General features: G+C 35.8%; 2 protein-coding genes across 2 annotated transcripts in view; one reads left to right on the top strand and one right to left on the bottom strand.

The window, feature by feature from the left end:
- The window catches only part of LOC118847339 (proto-oncogene tyrosine-protein kinase ROS-like), a 188,439-nt gene that overhangs the window by 166,658 nt on the left and 1,625 nt on the right, over nt 1-20,156 (top strand). The window contains exons 10-11 of the mRNA XM_036755808.1: nt 2,151-2,242; nt 17,615-17,818. Of these exons, the coding sequence (XP_036611703.1) occupies nt 2,151-2,242; nt 17,615-17,818 (296 nt within the window). The remainder of the gene's footprint in view (nt 1-2,150; nt 2,243-17,614; nt 17,819-20,156) is intronic.
- LOC118848359 (ATP synthase F(0) complex subunit C2, mitochondrial-like) lies at nt 18,230-18,622 on the bottom strand. Its single transcript, XM_036757220.1, has one exon. It carries the CDS (start codon nt 18,620-18,622, stop codon nt 18,230-18,232), a length of 393 nt encoding a protein of 130 aa, XP_036613115.1.

Genomic DNA, 20,156 nt, shown 5'->3' with positions numbered 1-20,156 from the left:
CTGATGAATATCTGGCCACTGGACCCAGATGGTTCTGGAGGAGAAAGTGAGGCTGGTGACCTTGCACAGCCCTCCCTCACTCAGAGTCAATTGCAAGTCATGTCATCATCTCCCTGATGTCGTGACCCTCTTCAAGAATGAAGGACAAACCAAGCAAGCCCACTGATCACAAATTAAAAAAAACTCTGTTTTTGACACCTAACTTAATGACAACAACAAAAGAAATAAAACATTTTGTTAGGAGAACAAATAACATTCTAAAAACTTGACATTCAGTGGTCCTAATGTCCTGAACTAGGAAGTTTTGGGGTACAGAAGAGTGGATTCCTTTAAGGATTAATATCAGATTTATTCAGTCCTCAGGTCATTTTAAAAATTTCACTTAAAGGTCTTGTAATGCCTGTGAATTAATTCTAGATCCTACTCTGAGTGAGATCATAAGAATCAATGATGTGTAATAGAAAAAGCACCTGACTTGGAATTTAGAAGAACTGGATATGAATCCTACCTGAGGCACTTACTAGCTATGATTCTGAGCAAGGCTTTTAATCTCCCTGGGCCTCGTTTACACTAATGGTCAAAGGTATTGAAGGAATTGTCAAAAATTTAATTGCTATCAGATGGTTTTCCAACATTCCCAGGAGTCTTTGTTAAATAGAATCTGTACCCCAGAAGTTGGGGGTCCTTGGGTTTACTGAACATGGTGCTACTTTGTTTGGTTTTAAATCTTTCATAAATAATCTCTTAACATTGGTCACATTTTCTTTTTTTTTAAACCAGAGCCAAATAATGATTATTGCTATTTGCTGTTCACTGAAGTCTGATTCTAACAGGGCACCTTATTTCCCACTTTATTTTTCAATAAGGAGACTGTATTTGATGTACTCTGAGGTGCCCTCCCACTCATAATCTATAATATGGTCTTATGATATCCTGTGGTATCTTGTATCTGGGAAATTTTTTTTAAAAAGCAAACTTGATGTGTGTGACTTAAACCTTTTCGGTGGGGATAATTAATTCTGTGTATGTCTATGTGTGTTTGTATATGAATATATATATAAGTATGTATGTATGTATATGTGTATACATCACATATACAGATATACATATATACATACATATGCGTTCATTTATTCTGGAAAAGGTACTGTCGGAATCTTGGATCTAGATTGAATTTTCTACTTGTGTTATGCTGGTCAGATTCTTTTGTTTCTATGGACCTAAATCCTGTGATTATATTATCCTATAGGAGACTTCCTATGTGCATAGCACTGTGGGAATATACATAAAAGCATAAAAAAGACTGTCATGCCCTTATGTTGTTAAGGAAATACAACACCCGCATCTGAGAATCTGAGGAGCAGAAATCAATATAGGATGGTGACAAACGAGGCCATTTGTTTTCAGAAGGAGAAAGTCATTGTGAGCTGGTGTTCTGGTCTGGGCTTGCCTCAGACAATATTGGAACAAAATGAAAGATTCATACTCTGTTCAACAGTTAAAAGGAGATTTACTTAGCCATAATAGGAGAAGGATATTAAAAAAAATGACAAGCATTTAGGATTCCTTGAATCGATGCAGCTAGGCAAAACTTCCTTGCCAGAGTTGCTTATTATAGCATCGACAATGGTGTCTGGAACTCTTCTTGGCTGCTTTAAATTCAGTTTACCAGGAAATGATGTCAACACCATGAGCCATTAGTCCCCTGGGTCAAGCAAGTCTTGAGGATGGTTTCAGTACCTTTTAAGGAAAACAATCAACCTAACTTACATGGAGCAAAGAGTTAGGATATTACTTTTAACAAAGTTGGAGGGATCACAGAGGCATTTGGACAGGTGGGAAGGAGGAGGAGGACATTTCAAGTGAGAGGAACTGTGTAATCCAGGACAAGGAACAATCCATTTATTTAATCAACATTTATTAAATCTCTTTAATAACTGAGGCACTGTGCTGGAATTGAAAGCATTTTTGTGAAATAGTCCCTGCCCTTAAGGAGCTTACATACCACTTTGCCACTTCCAAAGTATTCTAAGGTTTCTATATAGATAGAAGTTCCAAGAAGGCTTTGTATCCCCCTCTATACTATGTTTTTAAGTATTGTTTCTACAGTCAAACACATTTTAAATAACTTTTTTTTCTTTCTGTTCTAGGACCCTCTCCTTGGTATTGGTGACTTGATTGCTATTTGTATTGATGTAGCAAGAGGATGTACCTACTTAGAGAAAATGCACTTTGTTCACAGGTAAGAAAGTTACTTATATTCCGGCTTTTCCTGGAAGTAATATTTTGGGATGCCTTGGGGTTGTTTTAGGAAATATTTTGTCTTTTAAAAGAATCCCTTGCACAATCATAGTTACTCTCCCCCCCAAAAATGAACGTGTGCAAGTTCTAAATGACATTTATAACTAAAAACAAATACATACATTCTTGTTCACAAACTAAGACCTGGTCAAACTAATGAAATAAGGATCAAATTTCTGATTCATTTCTTCTTTGTTCTGGAATGAAGTAGATTGTAAATTTAGTTTCATAGCCATGAGCTCAGTTTTTCCTTCAGAGAAAAGACAGCATGCAGTACAATGGGTTTTACTGAGTTGACAGATGTTTACAATATGCACAACTGGATACATATATAAACATTTAAGACTTCTATGGAAGTGCAATTGGAGCAGAGGAAGGAAAGAAAATGAAAAATAGCAGATTATTTCTTATTAAACTCAACCAGAAAGGACATGAATTATATGACTTCAGGGTGCATTTGTCACTAGATGAATGGAAATTTATTCACAAAACTCCCCCAGGAAGAGAGAGGAGCATATACTATTTACATTTTTCATTTTAAATATTATAAATTTATAAAAGTTGATAAGTTATATACTTAAACATACCAGCAGGCAGTTTTTAATAAGAAATGATCTTTTGGTCCTTTTTGTGTTTTGCTTATATGCATGAAGATTTAGGGCACATATGTGTATATACATACACACATTCATACTCAGATATCTATCTATATGTATGTGTGCATATATATACATATATTTAAACGTAAGTACATACTGTATTTTAATTAAACAAAATTATCTTGATAGAGGAAAAAGAGATTATATAAAATACTGAAGAAAATCTTCCCTCATTATTAGTGCAGCCATTGGATGAGGTAGTGTGGAGAGGAAGTATAGTATAGTAGGTATAGTATTGGATTTGTAATCAGAAAGACCTGAGTTCAAATTCCAATTCAGATATTTACTGGTTTTATAACCCTGGGCAAATCACTTAGTTTCCTAAACTGTATAATGAGTGGGTTTCATTCAGTGTTCTCTGGGGTCCTTCCCAACACTAACTCTTTGATCCTGGTATTCCATCATGATAGTTCCCAAAATATACTAAATAGTGTGTCAGGGACACTGCTATATGGGGCTGAGAAGCTCTCACTGTGACTTACCAGTTACAGTTTCCATTCTCTCCTGACTAAGGAAGGACTAAAATCTTTTATTTCAAAACTAGTGCGAAAGAACATAATAGCAAAGAAACTCCTAGTATGATTGTTTATGTCCAGAGTCCTTAGAAAACTTTATTTCTGGTCGTAATGATTGACATCATTTTGTCAGTGCATAGTCCTAATGAGACCAAGTCCAATCAGTTTTGTTCTGCATCATAATCACAGCTGTCTCACAAACCCTGGCCTATCATCTCAGAAATGCAAACCATTGATCACGAGAGGAATCAAACAAGTGATTGTGAATGAATCTTTATAAATCCATCAACAAGACAAGGAAAACAATCCAAAGCACATGTTTCACTGATGGTGGATTGTTCATCTTTGAAACTTTGAAGACTAATACGTTATTGCCACTCCTGAGCTTTCATGGGAAATGTCATCCTAAGCACTTACAGATGCTTTTTTAATTGAACTCCTTGCTCTGAGTCACCCACAGTGCTCTCTGTAGCTTTCCCAAACTCAGTAATCATATCACCCTATTCAGGTTTCACTGGCCCATTCCAGGATATTTGGAAGCAATCCCCAGTGATGTTTTTCAGCACAGACAAGTGTAGACATATCACTCCAGATGCTGATGCTTGTTGATGACTATTCATCTTAACAAATGATTTAATAGGTTTTGTTCTTTTCATCATTACATTGTTCCAGAAAGAATTATGCAGTGAAACTCACATTTTAAAAATATGCTTGGGATGAAGAACCTGAGTCTGTGGGTTTCTGTTTGAATCACAAAGCTCTTTGACATTACTCATGTGGAAAATATGTATATAAAAAAAAGCAAACAAATAAAACAAAACCATGCCTTTTGGTAACCAGTACAGTATATTGTATGACAGTTGTGCTATAACTGATGCATTATGTGGCAATTGTTTTTCCCAAACAGCTAAATATTTTCCATATACTGTTTCTTTTCCAAGTGAAAAATGTAGACAGTCTCTAGGAAGCTTTTGAAAGAATATATTTGACCTCCAGATCAAACCATTTTTATTAATATTCAGTAACACGTACATCCAAAGAGCAGCCATCAGCATATTTTCTCCATTCCCTTGCCTTCCTTGAAGTGTAAAAGAAATTGCCTACACATTTGAAGGAGGATATAACCTTATAAAAAATTAAAAACATTCATTAACCCATCAATAACTCTGTTCAAATGCAATGGCCTATAAATTTGCCACCCTTCTTATCACATGTTTCCTGAGACTAGTCTGTTTGTTTAACTAAATACAGTGCCTAGATAATGAACATTCTTGTAAAACTCATCACCTTGTCTGTGCCACAAACTTTAATCAGTAAGTAAATTCCTTTATTCCTAAAACTCATCCTGGATCCCTGCCCCCAAATACTTCTGGTCCCCACATCTGGGCCCATTTAAACCTTACCTGCAAATTTAGCCCCACCCTAGATTCTGGGAACAATCCAGCTCCTAAGAAGAGGAGATATAAAGACTGATGGTTCTGTAGCCCAGGCAACTCCATATTAAATTAGCATGCCATGTGGAAGGGTATTAGTGTTGTCACATTCACTACTAGTCCCCATACAACCAGACTCATGGTCCAAGAGGAGCTGTAGAACTTACAAGTAATTATAGGATACAACTATGCCAAAGTGGAGATGCCCCTAAAACTCACCTCAAAGTGCATTCCTTTGCTGGCTATGAATATTTGGCTGCTATCTGGTCTGCTGAAGGATTGTTTGAAGAACTGTGTCTCTGATGGAGAAAATGCAAAGGAACTTGTGGTGGGATCTACTATATTATGTAACTCCATCCCTGTACCATACCCTTTTTACTCTGTACCGTGAGTCTGAACCAGCATCCTGGACATTGATGCATAGACACATCAAGCTTCATGGAATCAATAAATCTCTCACACATATTTATTAAGCATCTACTATGTGCTACACTTTGCTAGATTCAGGGAATTCAAGTACCAAGTACGAAAAATGAAATAGTCTCTACTAAGAATGAATTTATATTCTAATTAGGGACACAATAGACACATATAAAAATATACACAACATAAATATAAAGTAAATAAGTACATATTTTGTAGGTTCACATATAGTTAAATGCAAGGTAATTTGGAAGGGAAGGCACTGGCAGTTGAGGATATCAGTAAAGAATTTATGTAGAAGACGGTGCTTGAGATTCATTTTACAGGGGTAAAAGATTCCGTGAACCAGAGGTGAAGGAGAAATGCATGAATTCTAAGTGTGTGGGCGGGTGACCAGTTCAAAGGTATTGATGAAGGAAAGAAAGAAAGATAGAAAGAAAGAAAGAAAGAAAGAAAGAAAGAAAGAAAGAAAGAAAGAGAGAGAGAAAGAAAGAAAGAAAAAGAGAAAGAAAGAAACAAAGAAAGAGAGAAAGAAAAAGAGAAAGGAAGGAAGGAAGGAAGGAAGGAAGGAAGGAAGGAAGGAAGAAAAAGAAAGAAAGAAAGAAAGAAAGAAAGAAAGAAAGAAAGAAAGAAAGAAAGAAAGAAAGAAAGAAAGAAAGGAAGGAAGGAAGGAAGGAAGGAAAGAAGGAAGGAAGGAAGGAAAGAAGGAAGGAAGGAAGGAAGAAAAAAAGGCAATTTGGCTAGATCACAGTGGAGGAGAGATTGGGAGGGGAGGGTGATATCCAATGAAGCCAGAAAGAGAGCCAGGCTGTAAAGAATTTTTTAAAAATATGGAAGAGTCCTTAGTACCTGACAAATTACCCTGATACCACCAGTCTATGGGCTCCTCTGCCTGTTAGATGCCACCAGATTTCAGAATCTTTGTCTCTGTCTTTCTGCCAGGACAACCCCTCTGCCCCTTCTATGTATAATTTAACCTTCCTGATGTGGACTGCTACCTATTTAGACCTTTGTCTACTACATTCAACCAAGCTCTGTGAGATGTTCCACCATCTAGCCCAGACTTTCTCTTCTTATCTGTAGTGTGAGTCTTAGAATGTCAAACCCACTAAAATAAGTTTGTCTAATTCTCAAGTACTGCCAAACCAAAGCTTAGATAATCAGCTAACTTTCTTTTCTCAGTGATTGGGTGCTATAAACATCTGATGCCTAGAAATAAGTCTCTAATAGCAATTTTATCTAGCTATAAAAAAATCATATTTTGTATGTATATACATGAGAAGAAAACATTGACTCAACAAATCATAACATTAACGTAGTTCATTAAAGCTTACAAAACACTTTTCTTTCAAAAACCCTATAAGGTAGTTAATGAAATTACTATTGTTTCCATTTTTTCAAATGAGAAGGCTAAAATTGCAAGAGATTGAAGGACTTATCCACTGTCACACATCTGGGAACTATTGGAACTATGATTTTCACTCAGATTTCCTGATTTGGAGCCTAGGCTGTTTGTACTAATGCCATGTTCTATGGCATTGTGTCTTAATGATGGAATACATGGAACCTAATAAAATTATTCTATTATATTTTATTGATGGGAAAATTTTGGCCAAAATATTTCATTCATGCCTAAGTAAGTTTGCACTTTTGCCAGTCTATTGGAGCTTTAGACCATACTTTTCATGCAAGTGTGATGGGAATAATTCCTCTTGGATAAGTGATTTCTTCAGCCTCTAGGGCCATTCTTTTTCCTTTCAGTATTTGTCAATAAATAGACAGGAGACAAAGATTTAGATTATTTGTGAGTCTCAGAAGCACAGACCAGGTCAATTCTATAGCTCCTGAGTTTATCCTGATGTTGGTTGCATTTGGCTCCATTTGTAATACTTATATAAGGGGACAGGGCACCCATGGTGGTTTTAGATGCATTGTGCCAGGCTTTTTAGTATCTTCTTTAGTAAAATTTTTTTCAGGGATTCAGTAAATCCAAATTCTTTCAAAAGCAAGTCTTGCTTCTCTGTTTCTTGGTGGTATAATCATATTAACAGTCACCAGATTCTGTGAACTTTTAACTTGATAGTCATTTTAGACTCTTTTCTTTCCCTGAAACCCATTTTCAAGTAGGTGCCAAATTATGTCGATTACCTCCTCAATGTCTCTTGTACTCACCTTTTTCATTTTTAAACATTTTAATTACTAGGAGCTTGACAAACATCCACAAACATGTCTACATATAAAGAAGCATACAGATTGCATATGGATTGCATATAAAACTGTGAATCTATCATGCATTCCTATTCTGTTCAAATATCTAACAAATTCAATACACTAGTCCCAAAATTGTCACTATCTGCCCCTAATCTTCCCTTTCCTCTCTTCTGTACATTTTTCAATGTTTTCTATTCTTTACTTTTTGTTGTTTCTTTTTTTACATCATTATCTTTTAGCCACAAACCACCAAACTCTGCCTTACACCAAATTATTAAAGCCCTCCCTTGTGATAGGTAAACACAGTCAAGCAAAATGAACCTAGGTATTAGCTATGTCTGAAATTGTATGTCCCATTCTTCAAGTCTAGTCCATAATATCTCTGTCAAGATTTGCCATATCAGTCTTCTGGAATCCTGACTACCTTTACACCAGAGTTCTTCAGTCTTTCAGAGATATCTTCTTTTACTATGTGTAGTCATCTTATAAATTCCTCTCCTGATTTTGCTGATGTAGCTCTGCATCAGTTCATACAAGTCAGGTAAAAATTTCTGTAACTATCCCTTTTACCATTTTTTATTGAACAATAGTATTCAATTATATTCCACAATTTGTTCAGCTATTTGCCAATTGCTGGACACTCTGTTTCTAGTTATTTGATATAAAGCAGTCATGAAAATATATATATATATATATATATACATACATATATACATATATGTTTTTACTATATATGCATATATATCCATATATGTTAAACTAGATCCTTCCTTTCTTTCTTTCTTTTGTATCTTTGATATATTTATGTTTAGTAATGGCATTGTTAGGCTAAAGGGTTTCCTCTTTGACCATGCTATCTTTTCAAGTTCTTTTTCTTATTACTATAGGTTGCATTTCAAAATAATGTCAAATTATAGTAGGTATAACAGGAATTTTTGTTTTATCCTTGGTCATATTTAAAAGGTCTCTAGTGTTTTGTCATCACAAATAATACTAGCTCTTTGTTTCAAGAATGATACTGTATACTATGTTAAGGACACTATGCATGCGTATACCATTTGTTCCTAATCTTTAAAAATTTTCCAACAATGTGAAGATTGTATTTGTCAAAGCTTTTTCTGCATCTATTTATATACTCATCTTTATATATAACTATTTACATAGTCTATTATGTTAATAATTTCCCTACATTCAACCAAACATGCTTTCCTGGTACAAATCCAATTGCATAGTGTATATTTGCTTTGATGTGCTGCTGTACCCCTTTTGCTGAAATTTTTTGAAATATTTTTATATGGATATTCAGTAAGGATATTGGTTTATAGCTGTTTCATAGAATTTGGCAGGGCTTCTTCTTTCCCCATTTTAAAAATAATTTATGTAATATTGTAATTTAGTGTTCTTCAAATATTTCTTAGAATTTACTTGTAAATCCATTTGGTTCTGGAGTCTCTCCCCGCCCCTGCCCCCACCCTTCAGGAAGTTCATTTAAGTCTTATTCATCAGAAATGCTTGAAAATCTTCTACTCAATTAAAGATCTATTTTTTCCCTCTGTAGAAATATATTCAGTTTTACGGAGTAAGTTATTCTTGCTTGTAAACTTTTGTATTTTTCCTTTGGAATATGTTCATCTAATAGTTTGTTTCCCTTAGTTGTTGCATAGTCATATATGAACCTGAAAATAGTTCTTAATACTTGAACTCTCTCTTTCTAATGACTGGTCATATTTTTTTTTCCTTTGACCTGAAAACTCTGAAATTTGACTATAACATTTATAGGTATAACATATAACATTCATTCATCATTTGGAGATTTCTTTCCTGTAGCAATCAGTGAATTCTATTTTTACTTTGCCCTTTTTTTAATAGATATAGTAATTTTTCTTTTGTAATTTCTTGAGATAGGGTATCTAGTGTGTGTGTGTGTGTGTGTGTGTGTGTGTGTTAGGTCATAGTTTTGAGGGACTTCAATGATTTTTACATTACCTTTCCTGAATCTGTTTACCTCTTCCAGGTGCATTTTAAAATAAACAATATCTTGATAGTTTTCTGGGTTTTTTTTCAATCTTTTGACTTTTTTTTTCTCACTCCAATCTTTGAGTTCAGTTGGTTTCATTCTATTTTCCAGGAGTTATACTTGCACAAGATTTTCTGCCTTCTCTTTTAAGTGTTGTATTGCCCTTTAAGAATTAGAAGCTTGGGCTAACTTCCTAGGGCCACAGTGGTGGAATAAGCAGTAGATAGCTATTCCCCTCCAATTCTCAACCCCAAAACACCCATAAAATAGTGCCCTGGAACAGATCCTCGAACCACAGAGCTAGTGGAAAGATGCAGTAGAGCAGTCTTTTGATCTGGGACAATTATAGGATAGGCAAAAAAGGTCCATCTCACTCAAGTGAAAAGGGAATGCAGACAGAGCAGGAGATGTCCCAGCAAGCTGGAGGTAGGCTCTACCTCAGCAAACCAGAAGGAGATCCTGAGCCCCAGAGTAGGGGAGCAGGCAAATGCCAACACCAAAACACCCCATGTGCTTTGGTGCAATCAGGGGAACTGACAAACTCCAGCTCAGAGAACTACCACGGGCTCATAGGCATCTTCCAGAAGCTGAACCTCCCTGTGCTTCAGCAGCTTGGGACAGGAAGGTGTACTCCAGCAGAGGACCTCTCTATGCTTCAGTGCTGCCCTGGGCAGATGTCTTCATGCAGACTGACATCCCTGTGCTTGCAGTCCCAGGGGGGCTGGCATCTCCCATGGGTCAGCACAGCCTCAGGTGGGTAGGCATCCTCCAGCTGTGGACTTCCACGTGCTTCATTCAGTATAGCCCAGGTAAATGCAGAGAAACCCCACCTGGCCTCATCACATACCAGACACCACCACTAAGACCCCAGTTCAGCACCAGGTAAGCTGCCAGATTCCTTCAACCTTCAACAGCCAGCACCTGAGGCCCCAGGACACAAAACTAGTGACCAGGCCCCTGCCCCCTAGCACAAGAAGCTTGGGACAGTGCCTCCTGTGCTCCAGCAGGAAAGCTAAATTTTAAAAGCCAGGAGAGAGGCAAATAAGATGAACAAGACCTAAAAAACAAGAATGACCACAAAGAGCTTTTATGGCGACAGGGAAGCTCAAAGCACAAACTCAGAAGCAAACAACCCTGTCAGTATACCAACTCCTGAAACCCAAAGGGGAATATGAACTGGTCTCAAACCCAAAAAGCCTTCTTGGAAGAGCTCAAGACATAGTTTAAAAGTCAAACAAGAGACAAAGAAGAAAAAAATGGGAAAAGAAACAAGAGGTATGCAAGAGAGAATCAACAGCCTGGAAAAGGAAGGACAAAAATTGACTGAAGAAAACAAATCCCTAAAAAGTAAAATTGGCCAAATAGAAAAGGAGGTACAGAAGGTAACTGAAGAAAATAATTTCTTAAAAATTAGATTTGGGCAAATGGAAGCTCTATGATTCTATGATTCTATAGAGAAGACTCTATGAGACATCAAGAACCAGTGAAACAAAATCAGGAGAATGAAAAAATAAAAGAAAATGTAAAATACCTCATTGGAAAAATAATTGACCTGGGAAGTAGATCCAGGAGAGATAATTTAAGAATTATTGGACTACCATGCTCAAAACCATGATCAAAAAAGGAGCCTGGACAGTATCTTTCAAGAAATTATCAAGGAAAACTACGCTGATATCCAAGAACCAGAGTGCAAAATAGTCATTGAAAGAATCTACCAATCACCTCCTGAAATTATAGGATTATCAAATCAAGGAGAAAATACTGCAAGCAGCCAGAAAGAAATAATTTAAATATTGTGGAACCACAGTTAGCATTATGCAGAATCAGAGCGCCTGGAATATGATATTACAAAAGACAACGGAGCTTGAATTACAACCAAGAATCAACTATCCAGCAAAATTAATCATAATCTTTCAGGGAAAAAGATGGATATTCAATGAAATAGGGGACTTTCAATGATTCCTGATTTAAAAAAAACAGAACTGAACAGAAAATTTGATCTTCAAATACAAGACCCAAGAGAAGAATAAAAAGATAAACAGGAAATTAAAAAGATGTTTTTCAATAAAAATAAAGTTAAACTGTTTACATCCCTACATGGAAAATGATACTCATAACTCTTGAGAACTATATCTTTACTATGACATTTAGAAGGGGTATACAGAGACAATGTGTGTGGGTATAAGATGACTTTCATGTGATGATTAAAAAAAATTAAGGGGTGAAAAAATGATTGTACTGGGAGAAGAGGAAAGGAGCAGGCAGAAAAGGGTAAGTTGCATCACATGAAGAGGTACAAAAGACCTATTATTGAAGAGGTAAAGGAGTTGAGAATTGTTTGAATCTTACTCTCATCAGATTTGGCACAAAGAGGGAATAACATATACACTCAATTGGGTATAGAAATCTATCTTACTATATAGGAAGTAGAAGGGCAAAGGGAAAAGAAAAGGGAAGGCATAGATAGAAGGGAGGGAAGTAATAGGGAAAATGGGAAAGAAAAGCAGGGGCTGATAGAAGGGAGGGCAGATTGAAGGAGGTGGTGGTCAGAAGCAAAATGCTGGTGAGGAGGGAAAGGGAGAAAGGAGAAAGGAAAACATAAACAGGGGGTAGGGGAAATAGGATGGAGAGAAAGATACAGTAATCATAACTGTGAATGTGAATGGGATAAACTCTCCCATAAAATGGAAGCAGATAGCAGAGTGGATTAAAAACCACAAACTTACAATATGTTGTTTACAAGAAACACATCTGAAGCAGAGAGATATACACAGAGCAAAGGAAAAGGCCGGAGCAGAATATATTATGCTTCAGCTGAAGTAAAAAAAAGGCAGGTGTGACAATCCTGATCTCAGACAAAGCAAAAGCAAAAATCTGTCTAATTAAAAAGAGATATGGAAGAAAACTTGTTTTTGTTGGTTGATGTGTTTTGATTCACAAGTAAATTGAATTCAAGTGAGGCAGGGTTGTACGAAAACTATATCCTGCTAAAAGGTACCAGAGACGATGAAGTAATATTCATAATAAACAAATATGCACCAAGTGGTATAGCACCCATATTCTTAGAGGAGAAGTTAAGTGAGTTGCAGGAAGAAATAGACAGCAAAATTATACTGAGGGGATCTCAAACTCCCCCTCTCAGAACTAGATAAATCTAACCAAAAAATAAACAAGAAAGGAGGTGAATAGAATTTTAGAAAAGCTAGATATATTAGACCTCTGAAGAAAATTGAATTGGGCTAGAAAGGAACATACCTTTTTCTCAGTGATATATGTCACCTATGCAAAAATTGACCATGACCATGTACCAGGGCATAAAAAACCTCACAATCCAATGTAGAAAGGCAAAAATTTTAAGTCAGTTCATGCTGCAATAAAAATTACATGTAATAATGGTCCATGGAAAGACTAAAAATTCATTGGAAACTAAGTAGTTTAACCCTAAAGAATGAGTGGGTCGAACAACAAATCACAGAAACAATCACTAAGTTCATCAAACAGAATGACAGTAATGAGAAAACATATCAAAACTTAGGTGATGCAGCCACAGCAGTTTATAGGGGAAATTTTATATCTCTAAATGCTTAAATGAGTAAAATAGAGAAAGAGGAGATCAATGAATTGGGCATGCAACTAAAAAAGCTAGAAAAAGAACAAATTAAAAATCTCCAATTAAATACCAAATTAGAAATTCTGAAAACCAAAGGAGAGATTAATAAAATTGAAACTAAGAAAACTATTAAACTAATAAATAAAATTCAGAGCTGTTTTGTGGGGAAAAAAGAAACCAATAAAATAGATAAACTTTTGGTTAATTTGATATTGAAAAAGAAAGAAGCAAACCAAATTATCAGTATCAAAAATGAAAAGGGTGAATTCACCACCAATGAAGAGGAAATTAAAACAATAATTAGGAGCTATATTGCCAAACAGTATGCCAATAAATCTGACAATCTTAGTGAAATGGATGAATATTTGCAAAAATATAAATTGCCCAGATTAACAGAAGAGGAAATAAAATACTTAAATAATCCCATTTCAAAAAAGAAGAAGAAGAAGAAGAAATTGAACCAGCCATCGGTGAACTCCCTAAGGAAAAATCTCTAGGGTCAGATGGATTTCCAAGTGAATTCCACCAAATAAATAACAATTGATTCCAATACTATATAAACTATTTGGAAAAATAGGCAAAGAAGGAGTCCTATCAAAATTCTTTTTATGTTACAAATATGATGCTGATACCTTGACTGTGAAGGGCCAAAACAGAGAAAGAAAATTTTACACCAATTTCCCTAATGAATATAGATGCAAAATTTTAAATATAGTATTAGCAAAGAGATTACAACACCTTATAATGCAGATAATACACTATGACCATCTGGGATTTATACTAGAAATACAGGTTCAATATTAAGAAAACCATATCAATAATAAAACTAACAGAAATCATATGATTATCTTAATAGATGCAAGAAAAGCTTTTGGCAAACACAATACCCATTCCTATTAAAAACACTAGAGAGCACAGGAGTCAATGCAGTCTTTTTTAAAATGATAGGTAGCATCTACCTAAAACCATCAACAAGTATTATATATAATGGGGTAAGCTAAAGCATTTCTAATAAGATCAGTGGTGAAACAAGGACGTCCAGTATCACCACTGTTATTCACTATTGTACCAGAAATGTTAGCTTTAGCAATAAGAAAGAAAAGAAGAAGAAACTGAAGGAATTAGAATAGGCAAAGAAGAAACAAACCCATCACTCTTTGCAGATGATATGATGGCATACTTAGAGAATCCTAGAGAAACCACCAAAATGCTCCTTGAAATAAATAGCAACTTTAGCAAAGTTGCAGGATATAATACAAACCCATACAAATCATCAACATATCTTTATATTACCAATGTTCAGCAGCAAGAGATAGAAAGAGAAATTCCATTTAAAATAACTGTAGCCAACAGAAAATATTTGGGAGTCTCCCTGCCAAGACAAACCCAGGAACTACATGAACACAATTACAAAATACTTTTCACACAAATAAAGTCAGATCTAAATAACTGGAAAAATATCAGATGCTCATGGGTTGGCCAAGCTAATATAATAAAAATGACGATTTTACCTAAGTTAATTTACTTGCTCAGTGCCACAGTAATCAAACTACAAAAATGGATTATTTTATAGAGCTAGAAAAAATAATAACAAAATTCATCTGGAAGAACAACAGAGTTAGAATATCAAGTGAATTAATGAAAACAAATGCAAAGGAATGTATCCTAGTCATACCAAACCAAAAACTGTATTATAAAGCAACAATCATCAAAACTACTTGGTACTGGCAAAAAAAAAATAGAGAGGTGAAGCAGCAGAATAGGTTAGGTACATAAGACACAGTAGTCAATGACTATAGTAATCTACTATTTGATAAACCCAAAGACTACAGCTTCTGGGATAAAGAACTAATTATTTGACAACTGGAAAATAGTATGGCAGAAACTAGGTGCAGACCAATAGATTACACTGTATACCAAGATAAGGTCAAAATTGGGTACGTGATTTAGATATAAAGGCTGATACTATAAGCAAACTAGGAGACTAAGTAATAGTTTACCTGTCAGACTTATAGAGAATGGAAGAATTTATGACCAAACAAGAGATAGAGAACATTATGAAATGCAAAATTAATAATTTTGATTACATTAAATTAGTTTTTTTTTGCACAAAGCCAATGAAAACAAGATTAGAAGAGAAGCAGAAAGCTGGGAAACCATTTTTACAGCCAGTGTCTCTGATGAAAGTCTCATTTCTAAAATATATAGAGAATTGAGTCAAATCTATAAGAAATAAGTCATTTTACAATTGATAAATGGTCAAAGGATATGAACAGGCAGATTTCAGATGAAAAAATTAAAGCTATTTATAATCAAATAAAAAAATGCTCTAAATCACTATTGATATATGCAAATTACAACTCTGAGTTATTACCTCATACCTAGCAATTTCGCTAACATGACAAAAGAAGAAAATGATAAATGTTGGGGAAGATGTGGGAAAATTGGAACACTGATGCACTTTTGGTGGGGTTGTGAACTGATCCAACCATTCCAGAGAACAATTTGGAACCATGCCCAAGGTGCTATAAAACTGTGCATACCTTTTGATACAGTAATAGCTACTAGCTCTACATCCCAAAGAGATCATAAAAAAGGAAAAGGAACCCCATGTACAAAAATATTTATAGCAGCTCTTTTTGGGGTGGCAAAAAATTAGAAATTGAGGGGATGTCCATTAATTGGGAAATGGCTAAACAATTTGTGTTATATCAATATAATGAAATACTATTTTTCCATAAGAAATGGTGAGCAAGTGGATTTCAGAAAAACCTGGGAAGACTTTCATGAACTGATGAGCAGAACTAGAAGAACATTGTACCCAGTAATGATGAGCAGCTTTGTTAGACTTAGCTCTTCTGAACAATACAATGATCTAAGACAATTTTAAAAGACTCATGATGGAAATGCTATCCATATCCAGAGAAAGAACTATGGAAATCAAATGCAGATGGAAGCATGCAATTTTCTCTTTTCTGTTTTTTTTTTCTTTCTCATGGTTTTTCCCTTTTGTTCTGATTCTTCTTTCACAAAATGACTAATGTAGAAATTTTAAAAAAAGAATTAAAAGCTTGCCTAGAATGCTGAGAAGTAACTATATGTCAGAGGGGGGATAGCCTAACTCAGGTTTTTGTTTGTTTTATTTGATAATAAGATATCTATCCATTAATACACATTGCCTCTCATTTCTTTTAACATTTTTAAAAATTTTATTTCACTTTGTCCACTAGACACAATTAAGGAAAAAGGATAAGAGTGGCATCTGGATATGACTGTGATGCTTGGGTCAAAAACAAAGAAATGGAAGGAAGGGTGTAGAGGGCAAATATAGAGTCATAGTTGCTCCTATCATAAGGAAAAACAAACCAGATTACATGCATGTTTCAATGTGAATTGCTTGACTTCTATGGGAAAGATCACCTCCCTAAGCCATTCAACTCTTTGCTTAGCTACATCCATATAATTATTTTCCGTTGTTCTACCTAGAGCCTTACAATTTTAACAACTGATCAAGTATAGACATAATACTTTCTGGCTACATGATCTATCCTTAAATTCATTTTTCCATATAATGAAACTAACACCTTCTCTGTTGCCACAAATTTTATTTCAAGAAAACCTGATGGACTTTGACCATCATCAAGTCACTATTTCCTCACAACCTGTCTTTTATTTTTCACATTACCTGTTTGACCCAGTCACCCACTCTGTCTGGAAACAGTCTTGTGCTTTGAGATGATGATGAAATTTGCCAACTCTTACTCAGAAAATTATTTAATTGCCACCACATACTTAGAGTAGAAATAAATGTATATGTCAAGAAACATTTGAGTCTTGCTTGTTTCCTAATTTGAGCTGGAACAATCAAAGAAAAAAACTGAAGTATATTCCTGACCTCATTTATAGTGTAGGTCTCATCCCCCTTATTCACTGTAAGCTACTTAAAGGTTAGATAATGTCATTTTTCATTTTCTTAATTCCTCCAATACCTAGCTCTCCACATACATTCCACAGCTTTTCCACAGTCCTTTATGACTATTAATTTAGCTAGATGTCACCCAGCCAGGGCTAAAATCAGGGAGACCCTCAGGTTCTATATTTCTTTTCCCATTTCCTCCTACAGGTGGTCTGCGGAAAGGGAGATGGGAACAAGCATTTATATAAGCCCTTACTATTTACTAGGCACTGTGCTAAGCACTAGTCATGTAAAGGCTAAGTCACATAATTCTTAATGGACACACCTCACTTTTTTGCAAAAGAATTCAGCATAAAATCTGAAATTCAATATTTTTCTCTTTAATAGGGTGCTCATTTAACTAAATTTAAAGCTAAATTGTTTTTTACTCAAGTCATCATCTATTAATCTAGTGTGCATAAGACAGTATAGCTCAGTAATATTTGAACTATTTGGGGAACCAATGTTGACCTCTAATTTTTTATTTCAGAGACCTTGCTGCCAGAAACTGCTTAGTTTCTGTGAAGGAATATACTAGCCATTCCCGTAAGGTAAAAATTGGTGACTTTGGTTTAGCCAGAGATATTTACAAGAATGACTATTACCGTAAAGAAGGAGAAAGTCTACTTCCTGTCAGATGGATGGCACCTGAGAGTCTGATTGATGGTGTGTTCACAAATCAGTCTGATGTCTGGTAAGAGAGTGATCTCATTTCATTCAGCATTCCAATAGAAAAACGTGTGACAAGTGAAAATACATTGTGACTCAATGGATCATTTGCTGTTACTGTTGTTCAGTTATTTTTCTGTCATGTCTGACTCTTTATGACCTCACTGGGGTTTTCTTAGTAAAGATACTGGAATACTTCAGATCATTTTTATTTTACTTTATTTTTTTCAGTTTATTAATACAATATTTATTTGTCTTCCCTCTGTCAAACCCTGAGCCCATGGCTTTCCCCAGGGCTGCCTGGTAAGATGGAGGAGGAGGTATACACATGCTGAAAGAGACATGAAAGGACCAGGAGGATGAGGAAGAACATTCAGAAATGCCAGGGGATAGAAATGGCTCCATCACATGGTGAAGAGGATGAGGAAGGCCACTGTCAGGCAAAGAGCCCCATGGTCTCAGACAGGGCAAAGACCAGGATGGCACAGGAAAAGAGCTGTTGCTTCAGGGAAGCATTCCTGGCATAACCAATGATGGGACTTCCAAACACAGTCCCAATCCCAGCTCCACAGCTGGCCACCCCCACAGTGGCAGCCCCAGCCCCAATGAACTTGGCTGCTGGTTCAATGTCCCTTGAGATGGCACTAGTTTGGAATCCACATCTGGGGACAAGGGAAGTCAAGGGACCTGATCCAGCCAAAATGCTGAGGTTCTCATCTGTCTGAACCTCTGGGCATTTTAACGCCACCGCAGATAACAGTCTACTCAGCAGCTGAGAGCTTCTCCTCACAAGGGCAGGGGTAGAGATGAACTTGGTGCAGGCATACATTCTTAGGGGGTGAGGGGAAAAGCCGAAGAGCTGCTGACAGAGCAGAGGAGACAGAGAGGGCCACATCATTTTTTGATGAGGAAACTAAGTGACTTACCTAGGGTCACACAACTAGAAAGCATCTGAGGCCATCAGAAAGATGAGTCTTCCTGACTTCAGGCCTGGCACTGTGCCACCTACCTGACATGTTTAATAGTTTTGTTGTGATAATTTTTAAAATGCCTTCACAGATTGAATCTGGATATATGCATGAAGAAGAAGAAACATTGTAATCCTACTCTGGTGCTTCATTGAGGTAGCAAATAGTGTCCCTGCATCCTCAAAGTCTATGCCAGTGAAGCATACTCTCTGTCAGATTCTACTCAAGTTAGAAAGCTTAGATTATTAAATTTGTCATGAACTATAGTGACTCTGTCACCTGGGGACCAGCCTAACTTGGAGCGATGTATCACCAGAAGGCTGGCAACAGGAGATGAATTACTTTGGCTACCACAACTCATGAACCCATCTGCTAAGATGCAGAGAAGCTGAAATTCCCAACAGAGTGTCTGCACTTGATGCAACTAGAGAGCTTTTGAAGCATTATTAGAAGTATATATCAATAGGTAACAAAACGTATTTCTAAAATGTCTAATTGAACAATTTGAAATTTTAGCCTTTACTGATTTTATAATGTATATTGCATTTTCTGTTTTGTGGGACAATGACACAATATCATTCTAAGAAACAAATACAAAATAAATACTACTAGATAGAAATTAAATATTATTTAGAAATTAAATTTTATGTGGCCAACACATTTTGCAAATAATGTATTTCAGAATTATTCATGTTAATGTCTTTGCCCAAAGATCTGACATTTTACTCTTTGTGGATTATCTATTGATCAATTATCAGGCTGGGTGTGATGTCACATACCCATAATCCCTGCTACTGGTAACTTAGGCTGGTGGATAGCTTGAACACAGGAATTATGAGGGTAAAGTTGATTAAGTGTACAAATTAAATCCAGAACTAACACAGTGAGCACCTGGGAGCTCAGGACCACCAGGCATTCTTAAAGAAGGACAAACTGGCTCAGATCTGAAATACAGCAGGTCAAAGCTCCTTCATTGATCAATATTGAGATAAGGCCTGTGAATAGCCATTGTACTTCCAGCCTGGGTGAGACAATGAGATTCTGTCTCAAAAACAAAACAAGACACAAGATCAATTATCAAATAATTTTAGGTCTTTTGTAACAGAAACAAAAGTTGCCAAGCACATTATCTTTTGCAAGTAGGTGAGACACTAAAATAGCATCTGCTAGGCAGTTAAGATGATATAAGACTGCATAAGCTTAGGCAATGAATATAACTTGGAGCAGGAGAACTTATTTTGAACTAAAGCAATTTCCAATTGCAAAAATGTTCACTATATCTTTTGAAAAATAATTTGTTGCAAAAAAGGCTAAAAGTACATTTCCAAACATGTTGCTGAGAATCTCAGGTGGTACCAATAAAATCTTCCTTATGTGGAAAACTTGAATATACCA

The sequence above is a fragment of the Trichosurus vulpecula genome, chromosome 4, assembly GCF_011100635.1.
Source record: "Trichosurus vulpecula isolate mTriVul1 chromosome 4, mTriVul1.pri, whole genome shotgun sequence".
Lineage (NCBI taxonomy): Eukaryota > Metazoa > Chordata > Mammalia > Diprotodontia > Phalangeridae > Trichosurus > Trichosurus vulpecula.
This window is presented reverse-complemented; position numbering and strand designations above follow the sequence as displayed.

Coding starts and splice junctions, on each gene's coding strand:
- LOC118848359 (XM_036757220.1), bottom strand. CDS start 18,622: ATGTATGCCTGCACCAAGTTCATCTCTACCCCTGCCCTTGTGAGGAGA.